The sequence below is a fragment of the Sabethes cyaneus genome, chromosome 3 (genome assembly GCF_943734655.1).
Source record: "Sabethes cyaneus chromosome 3, idSabCyanKW18_F2, whole genome shotgun sequence".
Classification (NCBI taxonomy): Eukaryota; Metazoa; Arthropoda; class Insecta; order Diptera; family Culicidae; genus Sabethes; species Sabethes cyaneus.
In genome coordinates this window covers 94,543,859-94,568,237 of record NC_071355.1, presented here as the reverse complement: position 1 = coordinate 94,568,237, position 24,379 = coordinate 94,543,859, and the positions used below count along the sequence as shown (strand labels likewise).

Here is a 24,379-nt window from a genome sequence, read left to right as displayed (position 1 = left end):
TTCTATCTAGGTTTATTTGTTTTTTTCCTAGGTTTGATGACCTCTAGTTCTTTCCTTCAGTTGGGACCGAGCGAGCGATAGCGAGTAAGGACGGATCACTCTTTCTTTGTGAGGTGACGAAGCACCAAAAAACAAAATCTGGCTAGATTATCAATTATGCCAAAAAGTCGTTATGCCAAATGATCATTATGCCAAATGACCGTTATGCCAAATGGCGCTATGCCAAACATCATTCTGCCAAATATATTTATGCCATATAGGGTAGCCCCCGTTTGAGCATGGTATTTACTGTCGTTCTTGGATATTTGAGAGTCTTGGCGATCATTTCTGGCGATCCATGCCAAGTTTGACGGAGAACCGTTCAGGCGTTTAGGAGGTATGGCCTCCTCCCTATTAATGACCCAACTCCCCAGTGCTGACCCATTGATACCCCTTGTATCAAGGAACATGTTACCAAGTTTGGTGGAGAACGGTCAAGGCATTCTGGAGTTATGGTGGAACATACAAACATACTCACGCTCACTTTTATATATATAGATTGAAGCAGCTGTTGATTGATTACTGTAAAATCCAGAAAGCGAATCAAAACACCTGTTTTTAGTCTTGACCTCGAAATGCGGTCAAGTATATATGTTAATATTTTTGTGAAACGGTGGTTCTACAATTGATGAAGGTCCAGCGCCTCTGCGGTTCAAAGGTACATGGGTACCAACGAATTACATGGCCTGGCGGGTGTTGTGGGTTCGAATTCGGTTATAATCTCAGATTATAGCTTGGTTTGACCCATGCTCCTTCCAGCATTGGACCAAAGGTAGGAGTCACAACGACTACTTGTTAAGCGTAGCTACCACTTTACTTACTTTACCAGACGAGAGCAGGGGTGACTCTTGCCGTATCAAGAATTCCTCTCCATCGTTCTCGGTCCTGGGCTACTCGTCGCCAATTGATTGCCGCATCTCGACAAACGCACGTCTGCTTCAACCGGGTCGAGCCATCTAGCATGTTAGGCCGTACCTCTCGATGCACGCTTGCCGGATCACACCTTCAACAACATACAGGACATTCCATGCCCTTGCTGCAACCCTCTGCGCAATCAATTCGAAAGGACTGGAGAGTGTCTCAGAAATACGTACGTAGCACATCACTCACTCCATGCCCTGGAGTCCAGGGTAGCTTTGATCAGCCGCGCCTGTTTGTCCGGAAAACCGTATTCGAGCATTATCTACTATAGCTGTTTGCGTTCAATTGCGTAGTATCCTGCTCTGAAATCTACGAAAATATGATGGGTGGGCACGTTGTATTCTCGACATTTCTGGAGAATTTGTCGGAGAGTAAAATTTTGATCTGTAGTAGCACGGATCCCCATAAAGCCCGCCTGATACTGCTCAACGAATTCTCTTGCTATTGGGGATAGACGACGCAACAAAATTTGAGAGAGCACCTTGTAGGCGGCGTTGACCAGCGTAACAGCCGCGGTAGTTACAGCAATCTAGCCGGTTGTCCTTTTTGTAGGTGTAGACAGACTAAACCTTTCATCCACTCCTTCGGTAGTTTCTCCTTCTCCCAAATCCTTGAATTTATCCAGTGAAGTGCCGTTGCTAGAGGTAGCGGTTCTTGGCAATTTTTGTAGAGTTCTGTCGGTAGTCGGTCCGTTCCGGCGGCTCTGTTATTCTTCAGCTGATCGAATTCTCGCCGGAACTTTCAGAGATCGAATTCGGCACGTTGTTGTCGTTTGTAGGCACTGCTAGGTTAACTTCCATTGCGACTCCTTCTGTAATATCGCCGTTGAGGAGCTCATCGAAGAACTGCTTCCACATGTCAACCACCTCGCGCTCGTTTATGTTTAGAAGCACAACAATAAAATGTATTTTGTATTGATGCAGCAACACTTCAACAACTTTTTTTGACATAACAAGATTGAATGTAGCACAGTCTTAAGCACAGTCAGTGTTAAGTCTCAATGTTGTTTGCCAATCCATCGATAAGGAGAGGCATTGGATTTATGAAGGGAGCGCCAATTTTTGAGCTCTTTATCGTATTCCGAAGCCATTATTTTAATGGTAATCTCTCGGCCGATTTAATGAAATTTTTCCGATGTAAACTTTACACAGTAAGCTACTTTCCGTCAATATTTCAGTCATTTTTACTTACATGCAGGCATTCAATTTATCCTCTCAAGCGCGCGATAATCTATGAATTTTGCCTACTACGAATAAAAACTGAACAAAAGTGAAACGAGAATGTTTTATACCCATTTATTGTCGTTCGTGAGAATGGGCTACCTGGATTTTAATTTATCCCAAGGAATACACGATCATGATTTGTTTATTTTCAAAATTTTCGTAACACGAGTTTATCCTCTCTTTGTGACGAATGTGTGGCGAATTGTGACAAGGGGGGGGGGGGACTGATTTTGATCAAAATTTGCGTAACGTACTAAATGGATGTCGCCACTATGGTTTCCTGTTATATACCTATTATTGCATTAGATTTTCGCGCCATGTCTACCTGCGATATTTATTTATCATGCTTGCAGTGAGAGATGATAAATGTTTTTCAGCGAAAAAAGAAACGAAATATTATCAACTCTCTCTTTTCAGCGGAAAAATGTTTTTCTTCCGCTTTATACGAACAGATCACTACAAAATCTAGTTGTCATGTGAGAAGAATGGGTGAGCGAAATACGTTTATCCTACATATGAGTGAAAATTTTAATCCCTGCTTATATGCTAAAAGATAGTAACGATTGAGTATGTCCCATTTTTTCGAATGCAATATTTATTTTTTGTATAACAAGCAAAATGAGCGTTTACAATAACTGCACACAATGCATCAAACCGCAAACCGTAATCTTCTTCCGAATACCATTGAATCGCTCCAACAAATGAACTTCGGTGAAGTTACATTGCATTGGCCTGGCGCACTCGGCACGGGAACGATGCTTAGTATGAAACGAATTTGCCTCGCTTCTATACACTAATAAATTGTAGCCATACAAATTCATCAGAGTTGATGATATCAATTTGTTTGTCACCATATTCTACTTTCGGTTTCGTTTCAAGCTAAAGGGAATAGCGGCCGTGCGCAATTGTTGTTTTGGTAATTTGATCCCCCGATCAAAAAAACAACGTCAGGGCCTAGCAACAAAGGCGGTATCTGAGAGAACATTTCCGCCAAAATAGATTGATTAAATGAGGATCCTAGAATTTTAAGTTTGTTTGACGCAATGCAACACAGTTTCACCACTAATGATGATGATTTTTGATATGTTTTATCTTTTCAGACTGATAGCGATATAGCATGCGAAGAAGCATCCAGGTTAACGGCTGATCTGCAGGATGAAGCCTCACCCGAGGATGACGATGGAATGTGTGAATATCATGATATGCCACCTCCGCCGGATGGCGGGTAAGTTAAAATTAGGTCACTACATGCGGAATATTAGAAATTAGGTCATAAGCATGTGGCAAGTGCGCATTTGCTAGATGCTTGATCTTCCTTGATTACAATATTAGAACAGCGTTTTTTAAGTGAGAAGAGAGATTTTTCGATATGTTTTAAAAGCACAGTATTGAATTTGTCAAGGATCACAATGAACAACGCATTATCTTTAGTAATGTCGCAGCAAGTTATTTTAGTGACCTAACCTGTTTTACATTCCTTTCTTTCCAGATATGGTTGGGTGATTGTGTTTGCGTCGTTTATGTGTAACATGATAGTGGACGGTATCGCGTATACCTTCGGTGTGTTTCTAAATGATTTCGTCCAGTACTTTGGCGAGGGCAAGGGTACGGTTGCGTGGGTGGGTAGTTTACTTAGTGGGATGTACTTAAGCGCTGGTCCGGTGGTATCGGCACTGGCAAACAAATATGGCTGCCGAGCAGTCTGTATAGCTGGTAGTATAATCTCCTGCGTGGCATTTGCTCTGAGTACCTTAAGTACGAATGTGACCATGATGATGCTGACCTACGGTGTCATGGGTGGTATCGGGTTCGGTTTTATCTATCTGCCTGCGGTTGTGGCCGTCGGGTACTACTTCGAGACGAAACGTTCTTTGGCGACCGGTATCGCTGTTTGCGGTTCCGGCTTTGGAACCTTCGCTTTTGCCCCTCTAGCCAATATGCTTCTGGAGAACTTTGACTGGAAGAATTCCACGCTGATATTAGCTGGTCTAATATTGAATTGTGCAGTATTTGGTGCTATGATGCGGCCATTAACGTAAGATTTTTTGTTTTGTTTCAATAGTGCACAGATTAATAACAACTTCTCAATTCCACAGGTATCCAAAGGAAGATAAGGTAAAACCTTTAATGCAACGTATGTACGAAGAGAAACGTATGCAGATGGAACGTGGCTCGATTGGTGGTTCCTATTTTATGGTGCAGTTACCTGACGGTACAATGGAAAAAAGACTGAAGGCTCCTCTGAATGCCGATCCGGGTGTACATTCGAGTCTGGCTCTAGATCAGCTTGCCGCACAACAAAGTGGGATGCATGCTGTTGCTACATTACCCACCATCACCGAATCTAAGGTTCAGGAGCAAAATGGTTCCAGTAATTCTTCGTCAGAGTCCAGCCAAATAGAAATAAAGAAACCATTGCAGCGAAAACGCACCGCTAATTCTGAATCCGATGCCAACGAATACGGAGCTAATAATCTGCCTCGTAACGCGTCACAACCTGCATTCACTAGTCATCAATCGGGTAAGTTGAAAAACAGCAGATGATTTTAGTTAGAAATGTGCATTAATTCGTTTGCTTGTTGTTTCAGGTATTCCAAAGAACGGATCCGTTCCAACGTTCGATCGCGTTCGTAAACATTCGACAGGTGAAAGATTTAAGCCTTCCTTAGCTGCTATCAAAGCAAGCTCTAGAGGTGATGTTGGTAGTAATGGAGATGTACGTAAAACTATGCATTTAAAACTGTCACGCGGGTCTGTCACCAGCAGCAAAAATAATAACGCTGAAGATTTAGTTAGTAGAAGCCACTTTTTTATCAGTTTTATTCAAATTTCTATATTGTAACATTGATTTATCTACTAATTTTTGAGTGTGTTGGAGATCAATATGTAGCTATATGAGTGTTCTATCAGTCTCTAATTACGATAACGGACTGTATTCTATTTAAGTTGAAATCTGGAACTTATTATTACTGTGCTTATGTTTCTCTGGTTTCTTTCTTAGCTGTAGAGCTCCGGTGCTTGTAGCTCGATTCCATTAACATACAGTAGACTATCTATCGAAACTTGAGTTCTGGTTTTTAATACACGGACTATAATTGTTGTTATCGTAGCTATAATTAGATGATGAATTGATTTCAATTAGCATAAGCAAGCGAGCTGTTAAGGTGTGACCAACAAGGTGCAAACTGTCGCTTGCATGTGCTAGCTTATATTTCTGCGCTTAGTTGTCCTATGTCCCTACGAAACTCCAATGAAATTGGTGATATTAGCCACATAGACGCGATGTATTGGACAAATGCAGCCAGTGTGTTGTAGTTATTACATTTTTGCTTTTGCGGATCATTTCCTAGATTTGAATTGAGTAGCTAAGGGCAATCTAATCGGTGTTCAGCGCTGTTATTTACTGATTATAAATGCAGTATGCTTAACTTATTCGTATTAGTAATGAAATACGATGCAAATAGGCTAAACATACAAATGCTCACCTTCCATTTCGTTTCATCATTTGCTCATTTTCGTTAATTTCATTTCATTAATATATCACTAATTTCATATAGGATATTTATCAAATGGTTAAAACGTAAGTTTCCGCAGCTTAACGTAACGCTTTATGGCAGACGGGTATTCGTTAGTTAACTAGTTAAGTATTAGTTTACTTAGGCTAGCTGACGGGCTGATAATCCATAGGAATCACGAAAAGACTTTCTTATGTTTTTGAATAAAAGGTTTTAACTTTTCCAAGCAGAATTTTTTTATGAATAACTTTAATCAAAAAATGGTTCGGAGCCTTAGTTTAAGTTTTTCTCAGTTTTCTTAGTTTTTCGCAGTTTCCACGATTTTTTTAACTTTCGCACGGAATAAATGTTTCTAATTATTGTAATCTATCAAACTATGAATCTTATTAGATAGATTAGACTATAATGAAAAGGTATGGGTGCATGTAAACACGAAAAAACAAGTATCCAGGATTTATAAGGATGTACAAACTTTCCTCCTAAGTTTTCAGTGCACGTTTAATTTCAATAATGTAAAGGACTTGGTATTTGATATCGTATGCACTACAACAATTTATGTAAAACTTATGAGGTACCAATTCTATTTACACGGGAATAATTACAATCGGTGAATTTAGTTTATCGTAGAAAACACCACAAAAATCCCATAATGCATTTCACCTCCATATTAAACTGTACATATGCGCTATCCTATTTTGCATGCTGCTTTCATTGCACTTCATTGTCTAGCGTGTGTGCGCGTTGGAGTTTACTCCTTACTATCCCGTTCTTTTCTAATGTTTGCATTCCGGTGCCGCGCGTTACGCACGTCGTGCGTTTTTTTCTTTTATAGGACGAAGGAAGCATGTTCACCTCGAAGGCATCCTTGAAAGCTGACCGACCGGCCATGGTCCGTCCCTTATCGCGTAAGGATATTTTTTACTCAGGATCGGTTACCAATCTGAAGGAATTTCAGTCGCAGAAATCGCTCACTAATTACCGAAATTCGGTAATCTCGCTGACAAAGTTCGAACGTGAGCATCGAAATGATGTGCGAGAGGATGTAGAGAAAGGATCAGAACGTAGGTTGAGATTAACTGTGTAATACAATTTTATAACTATGTTGTGTTTTTGATAGAATATGACTTATGCCCGTGTTTGGTGCTGCCGGAATCGTTTAAAAATGCAATTGGAGCCATGATGGATATGAGTTTGCTCAAAGACCCCGTATTTATGATGATTGGCATTTCGAATGTCTTCGGTATGGCTGGGTTATATGTGCCATTTGTTTACTTAGTAGACGCAGCCGTACTAGATGTAAAACAATATCGTTACGAAAGCAAACAACTTTGTTAACTATTGTCTTTCATATTTTAGGGAATTGAACAAAATTCTGCCTCTTTCCTCATCTCCATTATCGGAATCACGAATACCGTTGGTAGGATAGTGTGCGGATACGTTGCCGATTTTCCGAAAGTGGATGCTCTATTAATGAATAACATTTGTCTTGTGATATCTACGTTTGCGGTTGCGCTAACACCGTTTTGCCATAGCTATGCCTCATATATAGCGATGGCGATTGCCTTCGGAATAGCAGTTGGTAAGTTAAGAAGACATTTTATAATTTATAACCGAGAATCTTTCACATAATTCTCCCCAGCCGGATACATCTCGCTGACGTCAATTATTCTGGTGGACCTATTGGGACTGGATAAGCTCACGAATGCGTTCGGCTTATTAATTCTGTTCAGAGGTGCGGCCACAATTGTTGGTTCGCCGCTGGCCGGTGCACTGTACGATGCCACGCAGACTTACTCAATTCCGTTCTTCGTCGCCGGCGGGTTGTTCGGTCTGTCAGCGATTTTCAGCTTCGCTGCCCCAGCTATGAAAAGGTAAGCAGTGGATATTTTGATTTATACATCGCAAAAATGTCTCCCAGGACTTAAACGATAACACGCAAAACTTTGCATACATAAATTATAATCGTAAAATTTTGCTTCAAACAGATTCCGCAAACAGGACGAAGTTCCCGTGCACGTTGAAGTACTTACGCCGATCGATGAGGAACCGTCGGAGGATCTGGCCGATGACGATCAGCCGATCACGATGGTACCGAAAATTGTCCAAACCGCTCCGAGTCCATCCACGGAACAGCCCGTCAATATCACCTCAGCAATGGCCAACGACGAACGGAAATCGAAGACAGCTGTGAATGGGAATGCCAACGAAAAGGAAATCAGCCAGATTGAGTCCGTGCTGTAGTCTCCATCGATCGCAAGCGTTCAATCATCTCAAGCAAAACTAACTCTACGTATAATTGTTTTTGCGCGCTCTTGTGCTTAGAATTGTATATTTAATATTTAGGATGAACGTGTTTTAATTATATTATTTTTAATTGAAACCAAAACTGTGTCATACAATGGAAAATGTCTGTGTGTATAACAACCAGAGTATATTAGGATCTAGCTGTTCGTCAATGAAATAAGGAGCGATGTGTGATTATAATGCGTACGAAAATTTTATATGCGTTATATACTTTTATATTTTTAATTTTCCACTAAATCGGAGATGAATTATTACGGCAATTCAATGCAGTTAGCTGGTTACACATTAAACCAAATTTAATCCAAAAAACATTGGGCAAATACATATTTAACAGTTCAATGGTCGATCGAGCTGTGAAGGTGTAACACGAGTATTAGTTGGTTCTAAGTGTAAATAGAAAGTGTTATGGATAGAAGGATAATGATGAATGATTGATTAGGTTCCGATCTAGAATACTGTAACATGGCTCGAGCGGCACGCTCGTTTTACTTATTGGGAGATTTGTACCTCAAAGGTCAAAAGTTACTTTGTAAGTATTTTAATGACGCACCAAAAGCCCAATTGAACGACATGCTCACTTCAACGCGTTATTTCAATACAAAACAATAATCCCCAACCGGATCAGAGCTCTATAGAGTGAACGAACATTTCGACGAAGACAGGATGAGGCAAAGGTTTTATCTCTGAACGTTGTTAAAAAGCGAGAAGAAAGAATGTAGACATGTGGCATAATATCATTACTATATTTCAATTTGATCTATGAGCCATTCTAAAATTGTTTTGATATTACAATAGTAATAACCTATCGGAAAAACGAAAATTAGTTTATCTTAACTTTAAAGTAGATGCTGCAACAAATTTAGAAATAATAGCTAGTACTGCAAATAACATTGTAATTCGCCAAAAAATGCTGTATCCATTTGCGCTCGTCGTGCACTCCCCAATATGATGCTGTCAGTTTCTTCGCGTATTTACAAGCTTTCAAACAATACAAATGCGAGCACGAAAATTTAATGCCATACTTGCTTGCAGGCCATTGATCTCCAAGCGTGTTAGACGAATTCACCTGTGATTTAAAACATCCTGTAAAGTCTTCGCACAATTTTTATTTTTATAACTGTCAATATCCCTAATTCGAATATCAAATTAGCAACCATTGTACGACGAGCGACGTGACTATCAGCTGTAGTTATTATTCCTTGAGCCAATGTCGCAATACCCGGATGGCAATTGCTAAAGAAATACTATTTGTTGAAAAGGATAAAATATACTAAAAACCAAATTTACAAGCTTTTTTCTTCTCTATAATGGTTGAGTTACTTCTATTCCCATTTATTTTATTTTATTACTAACAGAACCGTCTGAATTAGTAACTCATCCAAACATCTAAGTTTAGTACAATATTTTAAACAGTTTCGCAATAAAAATATGTATATTACGGACTGAGCTTTCAAGTTGGCCGGAGGTAAGCTTTCGGTCTAAAAGCCGTTTGTCGTATGTTTTAATTTTGACCGGAAGATAACAGTCTCAATACGATCGTAGCGTTTTTTGATGTTACAGACTCTGAGCTGTCAGATGCATTTCCTTTAAGATAAGGTGAGTACCTATATTTGTAAAAATCAAGAAGAAGCCGCAAAAATGTGAGCTCAATTAAATGCCGAATGTTTATATAACACTGAATTATGCCATTCGTTTTCAGGTGGCCTTTTTGGTAAATCAGAGGGTCTTATTCGCTATGCACAAACGGTCTCTTGTACCCATAAAATCGCCCAGTTGGAGTGTATGTGACGATTTATACAACGCATAATCGGTATAATCTGTCTCTTGCACACGGGTATAAAATAGGGAAGGTAATAGCGTCCAACATAGCTCTAGCTATCTTAAATTCCTACCTTTCTTACATAAAAAATGAGTATAAATATACAATTCTGCAGAAAAGCACTATCGAAAAAAAATCGACCCGATTTTCAAGCAGCACTTTCCTTTTTGAAAATAATCACTCATAATTTTTTATGGCCCTTTCTGAGTAAGGGTAGTTCCAAAACTGCGATTTTGACATACGCTCAACCCCTGCTAGTATGAAAAACACCTCGTTCAGATTGGGCGAGCTCATTTTTCATTTGAATATTTGGTAACTATTCATTTTCACATACGCGCAAGACGCGCACCCTATAATAAACTTGTTGTTTTGAATTGACGAAACCAAACGTTTTGAAAACATTTCAAACATGCGCGAATTCTAACTGTCCGATTTGTAGAAGAGGTAATTGACTTGGCAGTTTTGCCTACAATGATCTATTTTGAATGCTGGAGAGAGGTAAGTTCCATCCCAAGTAACAATTTGGGTTTTATTACACGCTTATGATGGCATTCAAGACCAAAATTGGCCTGGAAGATCACCATAAGAGTACAATAAAACTCAGATTGTTGCTTGGGATATGAGCTGTATTGGCAAAGCTCTTGAGCAAGTAGAGGAAACGCATTAAGTTTTTTTGTTTTTTATTTAGTTTACCCGGTCAACTTTAACGTCAATTGTGTGTGACACTTGATCGGTTTTTAATGTGAACGCATTCATACCACCGGGGTACAGATTAAAAATGTTCAGATTAAAGAAGGTTATACCAACAGGGGTACACTGTACTCCTATTGCAATGTTTTTTCCTTGATAGCCCGTTAAAATACGTTTCATTTGCTGCGTCAATACTCTAAATCGTTCCAGTGGTTCAAAAGTTATGAAACAAGGTAGGTCATAATCGCATTTTTTAGAACCAGTCTCATTTAGAAAGGGCTACCCTAGAGGTCATATAAAAAATAAGGGGTTTTATATTTCCTAGTAGTAGAGCTGGTTTAAACAAGATCGGAACAAATTGTAACCTTTGCGGTTTAATAATAACAATTATACGCAAAGTTACAAATGATATTTTGGCAAGTTGAGCTATAGGGAAATTTACAGGTTTTTTATAGCACCAGAACACTTCTCAACATTACAACATTTACAAATAACCCCCAATTCTTCAAATGAATACAACGGTCAGCGCGGTCAGCACGGTCAACATCTCTCTTGGCTTAATTTGAAATGGCGCGTAACGGATTCAAAAATTCAAACTCACAGACATAGCTTTAAAGCTGACTGAGAGACGTCATATCGTGCTCATTTTGTCTGAAGTCGCCGTGAAGACGTTACAAAAATTCCGGCAAGTTAAAGTGTACTCTTAGTGAAAAAAGAAAGGCTGTGAAGTGAAATCTTAAGATTCAGCAAAGTGGTAAAATTTATTTAAGGCAAATTGTTAAGGTGAGGTTCATGTCAAAGATTCATATTGTTTCTCAGAATGAAGGGAGAGGATTCCCAACCGACGCCAGACTGACTAAGCACCAAGGACCGATGCTCAAACCACTAGTTAGGTCGTTAGGCTTGGCGGGCGTGTGTCACGTTAGCGTGAATGGTAAAAATTAAATACAAAAGTGGAAATTCTGTTCACTTATCAGCATATTACCTTCACAGCATACTTATTTTGAAGCCAAGACGCAAACGTGAGATGCTGCATTAAAACAATAATTTATTCCGTCCGGTGAGTTAATTATTCTCCCAAAACTGACGCGCAAAACAAGATTTCGCAATTAAACTCAATTAACATTGCCTAGGTTTTTGGTTCGACGCAAAACACTAAGCCACAAAATCAAGACGAAGTACCCAATTCAAAAAAAAAAAACTCGTAATATGCCATGAGAGTTGACCAACATAGTACAAATACATGACATAAATTCCATGCTGTATCATATAGCACCAACCGACGCTGAGGAAGGTTGTTTGTGCAAAGGCCAAGCTTGGTTCGGAGGCCGGGGGCCTCAAACATTTCTGTGCTCGACCACCGAGGGATACACCTTAGGACACACTTACACACACACACAGGTCTAGATTAAGTGATACAAACGCAGTACTAAATCATATCAAATCGATAAATCATAAATTCGCGAAACTTATATCATTTGTTGCTCTTACGTAGGTACCTGAATAAATCTGTTGAAGATCGCAATTACCAGTCTTGTGATTCAATTTGCCAGGATATTCTACAATCTGCTGAAATCGGACCTGAACAAAGGAAGGGTAGGTTCCAATTCACCTCCCAAAGGTAAGTGAGCATTGTGAAAAACATCATGTTGCATTCTCCTTACCCAAGTTTCATGTTCAAATTGATAAACAATAAGTAACATAACCCTTGCGGGCGAACCCAAGTTAGTTCATGACGGGTTTTGCCCTTTTAAAGTTACAAAATTTTTGACTTTATATAATCGAGTCTAAAATTGTATATAATTAAAGCATATATAATCGAGTCCATGTTATCCAAGATTGGATTGGTCTAACAAAAGAGAGATCATATTTAAGACTGAATAAAATGAGACGTTAGGATTTTCAAAAAAGGAGAATCATTTAAAAGAATAAGACGTAGGTAAAAGGTTATGGGCAATGGTACTAATCAAGTGAGAAGCAAACGATGCTCACTTTCACACTAGCGAATGTAAGAAGCATAGCATCTAATGTCGCCGCCACTGACGCAAGCGTACGATGAACAACCGGAGGTGCTGCGTGCATGGATTGTTACTTACACACTCGTGAGCGCACAACCTCACAGCGTCTCAGCATAGTCCGCTCATGAAGCCAGCAGCTAATGAGTTGCCAATCGCCCATGAGCAAGTACCATGAATGCATGAATACATATTTTGCTTTACTTCTGCTTTGCTTCTTCATCGTATGTCCTCGTTTATACACGCGGATAAGAGTGCGAGCCCTCGCGAACAATCGGTATCAACTGCTTTGGTTGGCAATGATGAGCGAAAGCGATGACCGTGACTGATAGCTAAATACACACTCGGAAAAACATGTCGCAGTGCATATGGAAGAATAAGAGCGGGAGTCCGGAAGAGATGCTCATTCTAGTGTGTTCGTTGGAACGAGAACCCGTGTGTGAGACAATTAGACCACATTCTGAAAAATGAACACGTCACATCCACGTGAAAAATAATGTAAACTTCTGTATAGCAATTTAGATGAACTTCATGGAATAGTTTATAGGAAAGTCAATAAAATTTACCGGGATCGCACGTAAACTGGGTAGTATGAGTGCGAGTTACCAATAATTCAGGTGAATGTGACATGAAAAGTGTGATGGATGAGAATTACCTATGTTTTCACGAAAGCTTGACGTGCCGAGTTTTTTGAGTGCACACTAAATGGTAAATAAACTTTAAAAATGTGTTTTCACAGGAGCGGTGTTTTATTACGACAAGTTTGTTCCCTGCGGCATTAGAATACTTATGCATATGATCGTTTTTATCCACTTTCCATCTATAGATCATTACAAAATTACTACCAAATAAGGGAAAAAGTCTGTAGAATCGAAATCAGAAATAAAAATTAATTGTGATTTTTTTCAGAAAATTTAGTCGTTTCAGTTCTCTCAACCTTCTGCGGTTGACGTGGTAGTCTGGCAGACAGACACCAAAAATTCGATAAAAATACAACAGATGCGTAATGTATTGTATTTTGATTTTTGCAGTGCCTTCTCAACTCAAATCTGCGGTTTTGTTTTATCCAATAGGTTGTTAAACAAATATTCTCCATTTAAATTAAAATTAAAATTTGAATTTAAATAATTCATTAATTACTATTATTAAGTTAAGTTTAGGTGTCCAACAGACTACCAAGCCACGTCGCAGTCTAATCGTTGAGATTAGGGCACGTCAGTCGCAGAAGGTTAAGGTCAAATATAACGCACACTTCTCACAAACAAATCATCGTGTGGGTTATAGTTGGTGGTACAGTTAAATTAGGCTACGAAGTTAAGCCAACTCGACAAAAGAGGCGTATGGTTTTCCAAAACCTGAAAATATCATACAATTTACATTATTTACCTATCAACTTTCATTTTGATTTATTTGAGTCAATAATATCCTAATACTAGCACCGCTCGCAATTTATGCATTCTAAAAAGGTGACACAGAAGATAAGATTCGGTAAACTGCCTTCCAATTTCAATTCAAGCATACCTATGTTGTTTGCCAGGCTGCCACTCTAGTGCTGTGAGTATCAAAAACGCCTGCATTTAGATAAATAATGTATCTGCGAACTGCATCAAAAGACTGAAAGCTCATTCTATATTGTATAACAGTTTTGTCTGTCGCAACGGCACGAGATGAAGAAGAAAGGCTTACGATTTTATTATATTCATGACTTTTTGGAAAGTTGATTTAAAATCGTCGTCGTTGAACAGCAAAAAAAATTCAATTTGCGACACTTTAATAGTAAATTCTGCCTGATCTAAATGGGTTTCGATTTTGGCAACATTAATGACAAGCATTACCACCGCCGCTGCAGATGGATTTTTTATAAGTGCAAACTCATTAGCATTTCAGCGAAGTGATCAGGCATACCGTAAACGAACGTTATACCGTTCAGCTACTAATTCCGAGTGCTGAGGTGGTACATTTAAATAAGTAAAATCGATGAACAAAGAACAAGACGGGTTTGCTTTCCAACAACAGCAAAGTAGTAAAATTAAATAGAATTTCCTCCGAATTTTCTCACTGAATCCAAAAGTTGTCTACGCTTTTTGTTATTAATTTACTTTAGTGGCGACGGTCCATTATCGATCCTGTGTCGAACGAATTATGGACCTCCAGTACTGTCGGTCCTGGGCTACCGTTCTCCAATCCCCTCGAACACCAGTTGAACGTACATCGTCCTCGACAGCGCACATCCATCGGGTGCGGCGTCTGCACCGAAGTCTACGGGCTCTTCCTGGCTAAAAATAGTTTTGGCTACTTTTCGTCGGGCATCTTGGCCACGTGCACAGCCCACCGCATCATGTTACATTGTACATAGAGTAAAGCGGGGCATAAGTGCGATGTTTGAAGTTGTCATCAATTATCGCGAGATATAAAGAAGAACAACAACAAAATATATTTTATAGTGATGCAGCTACTCAATGTCTTTACATTCAACTATAAATCATTTGGAATAATAGTGTTATTGAAAATAAATTCTTCATTCTTCTGAACAAGTGCCGATTCGCACTTTTACCCCACTAGCGGGGTAAAAGTTCGATTACCGCGGGGCAAAAGTGCGAAGCTCGAATCCATGAAATTAGCACAGCAGTAGCTAACAAAACCATATTATCGTCAATCTGCGGTATGTTTCGGTAAGGAATATTCTCAATTTACACCTTTCCTATTTTCCGCTGGTGTATTGCAGCCTCCGACAGAGCGAAACTTTCCCAAACGTTTGTTTTATGTTTCATCAGCGGAAAAACATTGTTTTCCTTCGACCAACATCTGTAGAGCACAGTTTTCTGCAGATCTTCCATTTCTAGTATCTGTAATATAGTGCCAAAAGCTGTATATAAGCTATACATTTTTGCCCCGTCCGTGAATCGCACCTTTACTCCGCTAGGCGCTTGACGGGGTTTGATTAAATTATGGAAAAGCGAATTATATTTTGTAAACTCTTTTCACCGTATTTTCAAAACAGATATGCGAGTGATGTAAAACACTGCTATAAATTTTCAACAAGTAATATCCTCCTGTTGATATCGTATTACCCGTATAACAAAAAAATACATCAAAACCGCCCTAACATAACATTTGCACATAACTCAGCAACTATGCTTCGTAAGCAACCAAAGTTTACGTATGATTCAAGCAGTCAAAGTAGTCACCCATTAATGCCAATGTAGTCAATTTACTCGAATCTGCACCGAAAAATCATTAAATCGCACTCTTATTACTCTATAACAAAGGTAAAAATGTAGTTTCAACCACATCGAAAACTCAATTTGACAATACTTTACTTTTAATTCAAAACTGTTATTTTCTTGATTCAAATAGAATTTCGTTTCGAAACAAAAATATTTTTAGGTTGTTATAAAAATTTCGTTTGAAACAAACGAATTTTTTCGCTCCGTGATAGAAACGAAACCTTTCCCCGAACAACCCCGTTGAGAATCACGGCTATAGGTAACGCTGACGGACGAACAGCGTCGCCCGCAGTACATTACAAGTCGCAAGGACTTGCATAATGTCGTCGTCCCGTCAGTAAAATGAGTTAGATTCTCGATCCATGAATCGAACTTTTACCCCGTCAATAAATCGAACTTTTGCCCCGCTAGGCGCTTGACGGGGTTTGATTAAATTATGGAAAAGCAACATATATTTTGTAAATTCTTCTCACCGCAATTTCAAGAGAGATATATGAGTGATGTAAAACGCTACTACAATTTGTGAATAAGTAATATCCTCCTGTTGATATCGTATTTGCCGTACAACGAAATATTACATCAAAACCGTTCTAAAATAACTTTTACCCATAACTCAGCAACTATGATTCGTAAACAACAAATGTTTATGATGGATTTAAGCTGTCAAAGTACTCACCCATCCATGCCAATGTAGTCAATTTACTCGGAATCCGCACTGATAAATCATTGAATCGCACTTTTACCCGCATCGTACTTTTACCCCTCCTTACTCTACAGCATATTTGTATACTTGAAACAGCTCGTAGTTCATGCGTCTGCGCCTCACTCCATTTTACGCCAGTTTTTTTTGCTAATGGTAGACTACGGAACTTTAGTTGGCTACGTCATCCTTAATAAGCTCGATTCGCGGTTCCAATTCGTCGTTTTACTTCGCTGTTTACATCGCGGTTACAAGTCACGAGTGTACAAAGGTATGTACATTCCTTCACTACTTTATATCGTTCGCCGTCTAGCTCCACCTCAGCACTAGCACTATTTGGACTCCCACGTTTCCTGCCAGCAACCTCGTACTTCGTTTTGGCGGTGTTGATGCTAAATCCCGTTCAAAAGATAAAACCATCCACACATCATCCACAAAACCAATAAGCACGCGAGGCCTCACATGCTATTCTAACACATGATTTTAACCCTCTAACGGGTAAGACCGTCTAGAGACGGCCTTCGCTTTTGGAGCTCCAGAGTCGCATACGAAATTGGTTTTTAATTGGCAATATGCAAAATGTGTTCAGAACAGATTTCTTGACATTTTGATACTAATATCATAACATTCTGACCATGCATTCAAAAGTTATCATTTTTCCAAACCAAAAATTCCGAAAATAATTAATGCGCGAATATTCCCTTTTTTACTTTTGAAGGAAAAGGACATCTAGAACAAAATGATTGACCTAAACATTTTTTCTATGAGTAAATCTCATGCATTATTTTAATTTTGTAATAAGTCTGAATTGAAAAAATATCTGGGCAGAGTGTTAGACATGAAAAAAGAAAAGGAGAAATTGGACTTTTTCTTACCTGGCGCTCCTCCAGATAATTATTTTTGCATGAAAATCAGAACGTAAGGTTTTTTTGTGTGTACTTTCATGATAAAATAGTCATTAGCTTGATCGCATCGTTTTTACGGTGTTGCCCGTTAGAGGGTTAACCCATCCAGCGTCGCACGAATCAGCGTAATTAGTTTCGTCGGTAAACCATGTTCTAGCATGATCTGCCACAGCTCATTTCGTTTGACTGAATCGTACGCCGCCTTAAAGTCCACAGACAAATGATGAGTCTCTAAGTTGTACTCCTGGAACTTGTCTAGTAACTGACGCAGAGTACACATCTGATCCGTCGTGGAGCGACGCTCACGAAAACCAGCTTAGTATTTACCGACGAAGGATTCCGCTGACGGTCTCAGTCTACAGAACAGGATACGGAAATACACCTTATAGGCAAAATGGAGCAATGTAATGTCTCGATCGCTATCACTGACAATTCTTAGTCTATTCCAGCTGATTTTCGGGTTTACTTCTCCATTTAACAACATCTGGAAGTGCTCCTTTCACCTGGCTGCTACCGCCGTTTTCTCAGTAAGAAGATTGCCAGCACTATCCACTATCATTGCCCATCACAGGCAAATCGCGATCCCGAGGATTTCTACGGCCTGCTTTTCACCGTACAAGTTACGGACTACATGAACCAATCCACGCGATGTGTTGTTTATTCAATGAGATGTATGAACATTTTGACTTTACAATATCGACGAATACTTTTAAGAATAGGATAAGAAATAGTGTGACTTGATGTGAATTTTATGTCTCTATGTTTGATTAAGTTTGTGTACCAATGTTACTTGCGTTATTTCAAAAGATAATGGGTTTTTATGTCGATTTGAGAATGGGATTAAATCTCAACTCAAATCGGCTTTTCCCATCCACAGTTTAAATCTTCATTTAGACATTAGTTCCGATGAAGTAAGATAATAAATAAATAAATAAATAAATAAATAAATAAATGAATAAATAAATAAATAAATAAATAAATAAATAAATAAATAAAGAAATAAATAAATAAATAAATAAATAAATAAATAAATAAATACATAAATAAATAAATAAATAAATAAATAAATAAAGCACTCCTGACAGTGTAAAATGTCATTCTTGTAGTTAAATGTACTGTACTGTAGTTGGAGGCAGTACTAGAGGCTTTTTTTTGCACGGATTTTGTTTACACGACTTTTTTTGCATGGTTTCTCGAAATAACACGGTTTTTCTAAAATTTCGCAAACAACAGTTCACACAATTCTTTTTTTACACGGATTTTTTTACGCGGAATTTTTTTTGCATGACTTTTTTGCACGGTTTCTTGAAATAACACGGATTTTTTTACACGGTTTCTCGAAATAACACGGTTTATTTTTGCACGGTTTATTTTACACGGGACGCATCCCCCGTGTAAAAAAAGAATTTGGTGTAGTATCGAAGGAAGGGTTAACCCCACCACACAAATTTAATAAGCATATCGCTCATTCAGTTGTGATAATTTATAGCATAGCCGCAATAATGCAGTGCATGCTATGAAGTAAACACCCGGGCGATATCATAATAGATCAACGTTCCTGGTCGCAGTGATGAGTATATACAGAAAAAATGCTGTCTCCCACGCGTCGTGCCTACCGTCATAAGCGGCGAAATTTACGAGCCTCAGACCGTTATCATTGGTTGACAGATAAAGGCTATGTCTTCCAATGACAAGACGGAACGATTCCTCCCTCTCGATCTGCGTAGTTGCATCTCCGATGATGATTTTCGCGTCAAGTGTTGGGCACTGTCCACAGGTCCTCTTGGATCGGTCGTAGAATTCGTCCTTAGCATCATCGTATTTATCATTTTTCGATGCGAATACGTTGATTAGGCTGTAATTGAAAAATTAGCCCTTAATTCACAACACACATATACGGTCGTCTACGGGCCTCACCGGTTAACTAGTTTGACCACTGACTCTATGTTCTGGCTTTCTACCAACACTGTAGTAGATGTGGTACTTGAAAGTAGTGCCTGCAATAGGATCTACAGCACGAACTCCTTTTCTGCTAAATTCGGCCATTGAAATTCCTGAATCCAGCAAGCCAGCTCGTGCCGGTTCATGCAGAATTTGTACATATTAGGTACCAAGTTTTCAATTGATATCCATTAATTATTTCCTTGTTCTTTGCCGTATCCATGGTGTTTCGTGGTAAATGAGAGTTTTGCTATACTACCTCACCGGAGTCGCGATACTTAATTTCCGCTGATGGGACTGCCATCATAGGTATAGCTTACGGGATACAGCGTTTCATAATCAGCCGCTCGCTCCGAGACAGTCGCTGTTTGAGCCGCTCCTCACCTGGGAAAGGTGCTGAAGTTTGCGTCTACTAGCATAAATAACAAAAAACAATTTGAGTAACCCCTTTAAACTATAACATTTGCAATCAGTCACTTCCGTTTTGTCAGGGCTAGAAAAAATTTTAATACCAATTTATTATGTATCAGCAATTCGACGAAAAAGTCTTAATGAAATTTTTAAAAATTTTTTTTTTCCGATTATGTCATTTAACATTTGGGCAAATTTTCTTATTCCCTTAAAAATTTATAACTTTTAAATCACTACATTGGTTTTGATCATTTTGATACTAAGAAAAAGCTCTCGTAATGAGCTATTCAGGGAAATATAGCCCGAAGTATTTTTATGATTTCAAAAACATTGATAATAGTCATATTTCGTGTTTTTGCGGTGTGCATATTAGAAAGATCCCCATTTTTATATATATTTTTTTTGGGAAAGCTAAGAATTTTTTGTATAACATTTCAACAATTCAGAAATGTATAATCCTAAGTTTTTAGGATACAGTTTTTTAAAGAAATAAATTTACGAGAATTCAATGGAGACGCATAATGTTATGTTAATATTTATGTTAAATGTAACGGAAATTCAAAGCAAAGAAGCGGATATTTCTTGTTCGTCTTTTCGGAAAATTTCATCTCTGTTCATACCGAACTCATAAATTCATTAGATTACGCACAATGTGTGCTAACTACTGGATGTTGTTCTGAACAAAATATTTATGATGAACTTTGCATTTTGCCTTGTTGCTACCAGAGTGCAAATTTACTTCTAGCTTAGAATCTAATCCATCAATGCTACAATATTAATCATGAGTGATTCCGTCTGCGGCAACAGGCAGACCTGATAATGTAGGCACAACTTCAATCCGCACTGTCTCAGTTTCTATTTAGCTACCAGATTTAGCGTCAAATTGTTGACTTGTCTACTACAGATAACGCATGTCCGTCAAACAGTTACAATCTCCAGGAGTGAACTGTGTTTGTTGTTTCTAGTAACTAGCCTATAAATATAATTTTAATGCAAAATCTCTGTACGAGGAGTGTACGGATAACCGTTGTGCTACCGCAAAAAGTACGAAATTTTTTACTACATAAATTGCAGAAACATTTAGGCAAAAAAACAATTATCGCAATAACTTGATAAATATTAAAATAATAATTATTTGATAGTGAAACATATCCAATTTTGTTTTTCATAAACATCGGATGTTATAGGGTTTCATTTTGCATGTCGATGAATATTTTATTTTTTTAGTTCAGTGCGGCTTTACTTAGAAGTCATGAAAACTAGTTCATCTTTTTGCAAACAGTGATAACACACATAATTGATTAATAGTTGAGGGAAAAAGTTGCGATTTAGTTTATAGTGATGTTATTGAAATGAAATTATCTATGACAGGTCGAAGGCATATATAAATATACAACCATATTTAGGTTATTGAGATTACTACTATACAATTATCAGAAATGGCAGCGGTTTGCCATTTGAATCTAACCATTTATTGTCTTTGCTAAGTAAGTAAGTATGGTGATTGATACAAAATAGTGATTCATTCAATCACATAATCACATTGATTCCTTACGGCTACTTAGTACTTAAGTTTTAGAAATAATTTACAAAACCTTACAAAATGAATAGACCGTAAACACAGAAAATGGAACACTTTATCGAGCTTGAAGCAGACTGAGTAATCGTTTATTTATTTGGAATTCAACAAATAAGACGTGTAGGTATATTTATACGACCGAAATTCAAGAAAAACAATAAACACTTTCTTCCTTGTACATCCAGATAAGCTTACGTTCTCTCAATTCATGCTACAGCCAATATAAATAAAGGAGTAAATCCTATAGCCAGATATTATTTTTTTGTGCCTAAGAAGCTGCATTTTGCAGGTCACAAATATTGATGTAGGTTCCTACCTACTTTGACTTTCAGAACAATATTTGGGTCATGTCAGGCAGAAATTTCAGTTTCCTCTTCTCGATAAAATTATAAACAAGGTTTTGAAATTGGTTGACAAACACAAAATTCGGTCCAGGCTCAGTACGGAGTGTCATATACCAATTGACCAGGTTCAACGAACTGAGCAATACCTCTGTGTGTACGTGCACCGTGTGTCATTGAGGACAGTTACGTGCTTTTAACCAATTTTTATTATTCTCATTGCGAAAGAAGCTTTGAATATAAAAGGATACCGCCATCCGGGGTGAGATTGTGCCACGGGGGTTAGATTGTGCCAAAAACCAAAAATGTTTATTTGTGAAAATTTATTATATCTATAGAAACTGGTGACCTAAATTCAAAATGATGATGAAAATAACATATTTATTCATAACTTAGAATGGAACACAGATAATATTAGCAAACTATTTAGCCTAAACAGGGTTTCAAGTTCGCGATCAAAAATACTCGGAAATAACGCTTGTAAAAAATGTCCCCCATAAACCAAGCCAAACAAGAAATCGCATCAATTTGCTATTTTGAAGGTATATAAACTAATCATTTACAATGTATTGAAAGGTTATTATGCGTTGGATAAGTTTTGATTACGAAAATTATATTTTTCGAAACTTTGTACTTTTCGAGCTTCACGGGGGTGAGATTGTGCCAAGCCATAATGATCGATCCTTTTTGTGGATTTCACATACACAACAAAAATACATCAGTACACTCACATTCTTTACTATTGAGCACAATATTTCGACAGATTAGATTGCATCATCCATTTTGGAGCAAACAGCATCATAGGTCTGCTAAATAATTTAAACTAATTTTTACTTTTTCTCAGGAAATTTCAGATACTTTGAATAAACACTCTAATATGAGACGAATATATTATACCGTGTATAAGCTGCCAATTTTAAGGAGGAGGAAGGGGGGTGGGATAGGCCACATGTTCTGCGGCCGCGGGTTCTCAAACGAAGTAATGGCTACTTTTGTTAAATGATCAAATAGGTATGCCCCCTTAGGATACACTCCTTCATATATCTCCCCCTTGTTAACCCTAGAAACGCTACGTGCTATATGAAGGCTATCCATTGATTGCAAACTCATATTTACTAATTTCAGACCTTCCCGGGTTATTTTCGTTCATACTTTTTGTATGATGCGTTGTTTCTGACCGACCCCCTGCCCCTAATAGTCCACTTAGTTCATGGACGGCCCCATATGAACTACTTTATGCTGATATTTATGTGTATTGTTTATAAATATGCTAATGTTCACTATTCAGGTTTTTAGCTTAACTTTATGTTTTTGGCACAATGTCACCCCGTAGAAGGGGTGAGATTGTGCCAAAGTTCATGCACTTCCAGTAAAATTCGGTTTCATTGTAACGAAACCATCTCTACGGTAGTTGTTAATTGAACAATTTAGTATTGACAGGTTTTAAATCAACTTAGTTCCTAAATTGTGTGTATACTGAGCTAAAGATCAAAAATATATGTTTTTTTGGCACAATCTCGCCCCTGATGACGGTACTTTTATTTTGCTTTTATTTTTATTGTACCGTATCAAATTTCTTGCCATTAAATTTTTCATTGAAAAGTTTGTTTATTTAATTCCATTTGGCCGGCTGCCAGCACAGCTAGGACTATATGGGAATTCGCTGAAAAGTAAAGCTTTTTGGAATTTAATTGTTGATTATTTCGAACATGAAAATGTCTTTTGTTTTTCGTCAAAATTTTCAAACATACATACAAAATCGGAATGGAGAAATGAAAACTGAGAAAGTTGTATATAGTCAGTTACGTTATTGATCATTATCTGAATGTAGCCACCCAGCGCTGTACACCGTGAATAATACACTAATGCCAATCATCATTTTAAAGGCTCTTTGTTCAATAGGTCTTTGGTCTCGATCAATCACAGGCAATCAAATTAAACGATAGCAGCTTGAGACGCAGGAGGTAAGAAGTCTACCAAAAATAAAGTAAACAAACCTAATTGCTCGTAGCAACCACGCTGAAGACGTCGAAAAATGTCGGTGCAATCTATTAAAACAAAACAAACGCTGTGACGTAACTGTCTATATTACTTCAATTGCTGTAGCTGTTTATGCCATCCGTAATTTTAATCTGTAATCCGGTCTTGGCCTAGGCCTCGGCTTGGCTTAGGCTTGGGCTTGGGCTTGGGCTCGGGCTTGAGCTTGGACTTGGGCTTGGATTTGGGTTTGGATTTGTTCCCAAAAAGCCTTGGATATAAGCGTCTTTAAGACTTGAGTCTTTAAGAGCTTCTTTATCGACAGACCTCACAGCCTGTTATTAGAAACCAGCTGAGATTCGAACATACGATGATTAGCTTGTCAGATCAACATCATACCTCGAATCTAATCTGGTGCTTGTTCTTGGGTAAGGGAGTTTAGGGTTTGGTAGTTGGGCCTGGGTTCCCTACTAGCACACTAGTTATAAAACATTCGAGCTGACTGTTATTTGACTAATTTGAGTCATTAATGAGTTGATATAATAAAAGTACCGTAAGTGTGCTACTTGGCCTAGAGCCAAGTAATAGAATAGTAATAGAATAATTAATAGAGTTAAATAAACAGGAAGAAACAAAAACAAACGAAAATCACTAGAAAAAGATCGACTCGTTTGACCCAATCTGTTCGGAAACAGACTTGAATGTCAATAGCGAATTCTTTCGCTTACCCTAAAAATCTGATACTATACATTCTGATAATTCAATAAAGACA

General features: G+C 38.1%; 1 protein-coding gene across 7 annotated transcripts in view; it reads left to right on the top strand.

Annotated features, from left to right (window-relative positions):
- LOC128741397 (monocarboxylate transporter 2) overlaps positions 1 to 9,275 on the top strand; it is a 52,481-nt gene extending 43,206 nt beyond the window's left edge. For all 7 annotated transcript variants that reach the window (XM_053837188.1, XM_053837191.1, XM_053837194.1 and 4 more), the window contains 9 exons: positions 3,284 to 3,408; positions 3,673 to 4,218; positions 4,280 to 4,704; positions 4,772 to 4,899; positions 6,531 to 6,759; positions 6,816 to 6,994; positions 7,055 to 7,277; positions 7,338 to 7,569; positions 7,684 to 9,275. In XM_053837188.1, the coding sequence (XP_053693163.1) occupies positions 3,284 to 3,408; positions 3,673 to 4,218; positions 4,280 to 4,704; positions 4,772 to 4,899; positions 6,531 to 6,759; positions 6,816 to 6,994; positions 7,055 to 7,277; positions 7,338 to 7,569; positions 7,684 to 7,939 (2,343 nt within the window). In that variant the 3' untranslated portion in view covers positions 7,940 to 9,275. The remainder of the gene's footprint in view (positions 1 to 3,283; positions 3,409 to 3,672; positions 4,219 to 4,279; positions 4,705 to 4,771; positions 4,900 to 6,530; positions 6,760 to 6,815; positions 6,995 to 7,054; positions 7,278 to 7,337; positions 7,570 to 7,683) is intronic.
- Positions 9,276 to 24,379: the final 15,104 nt, after the last annotated feature.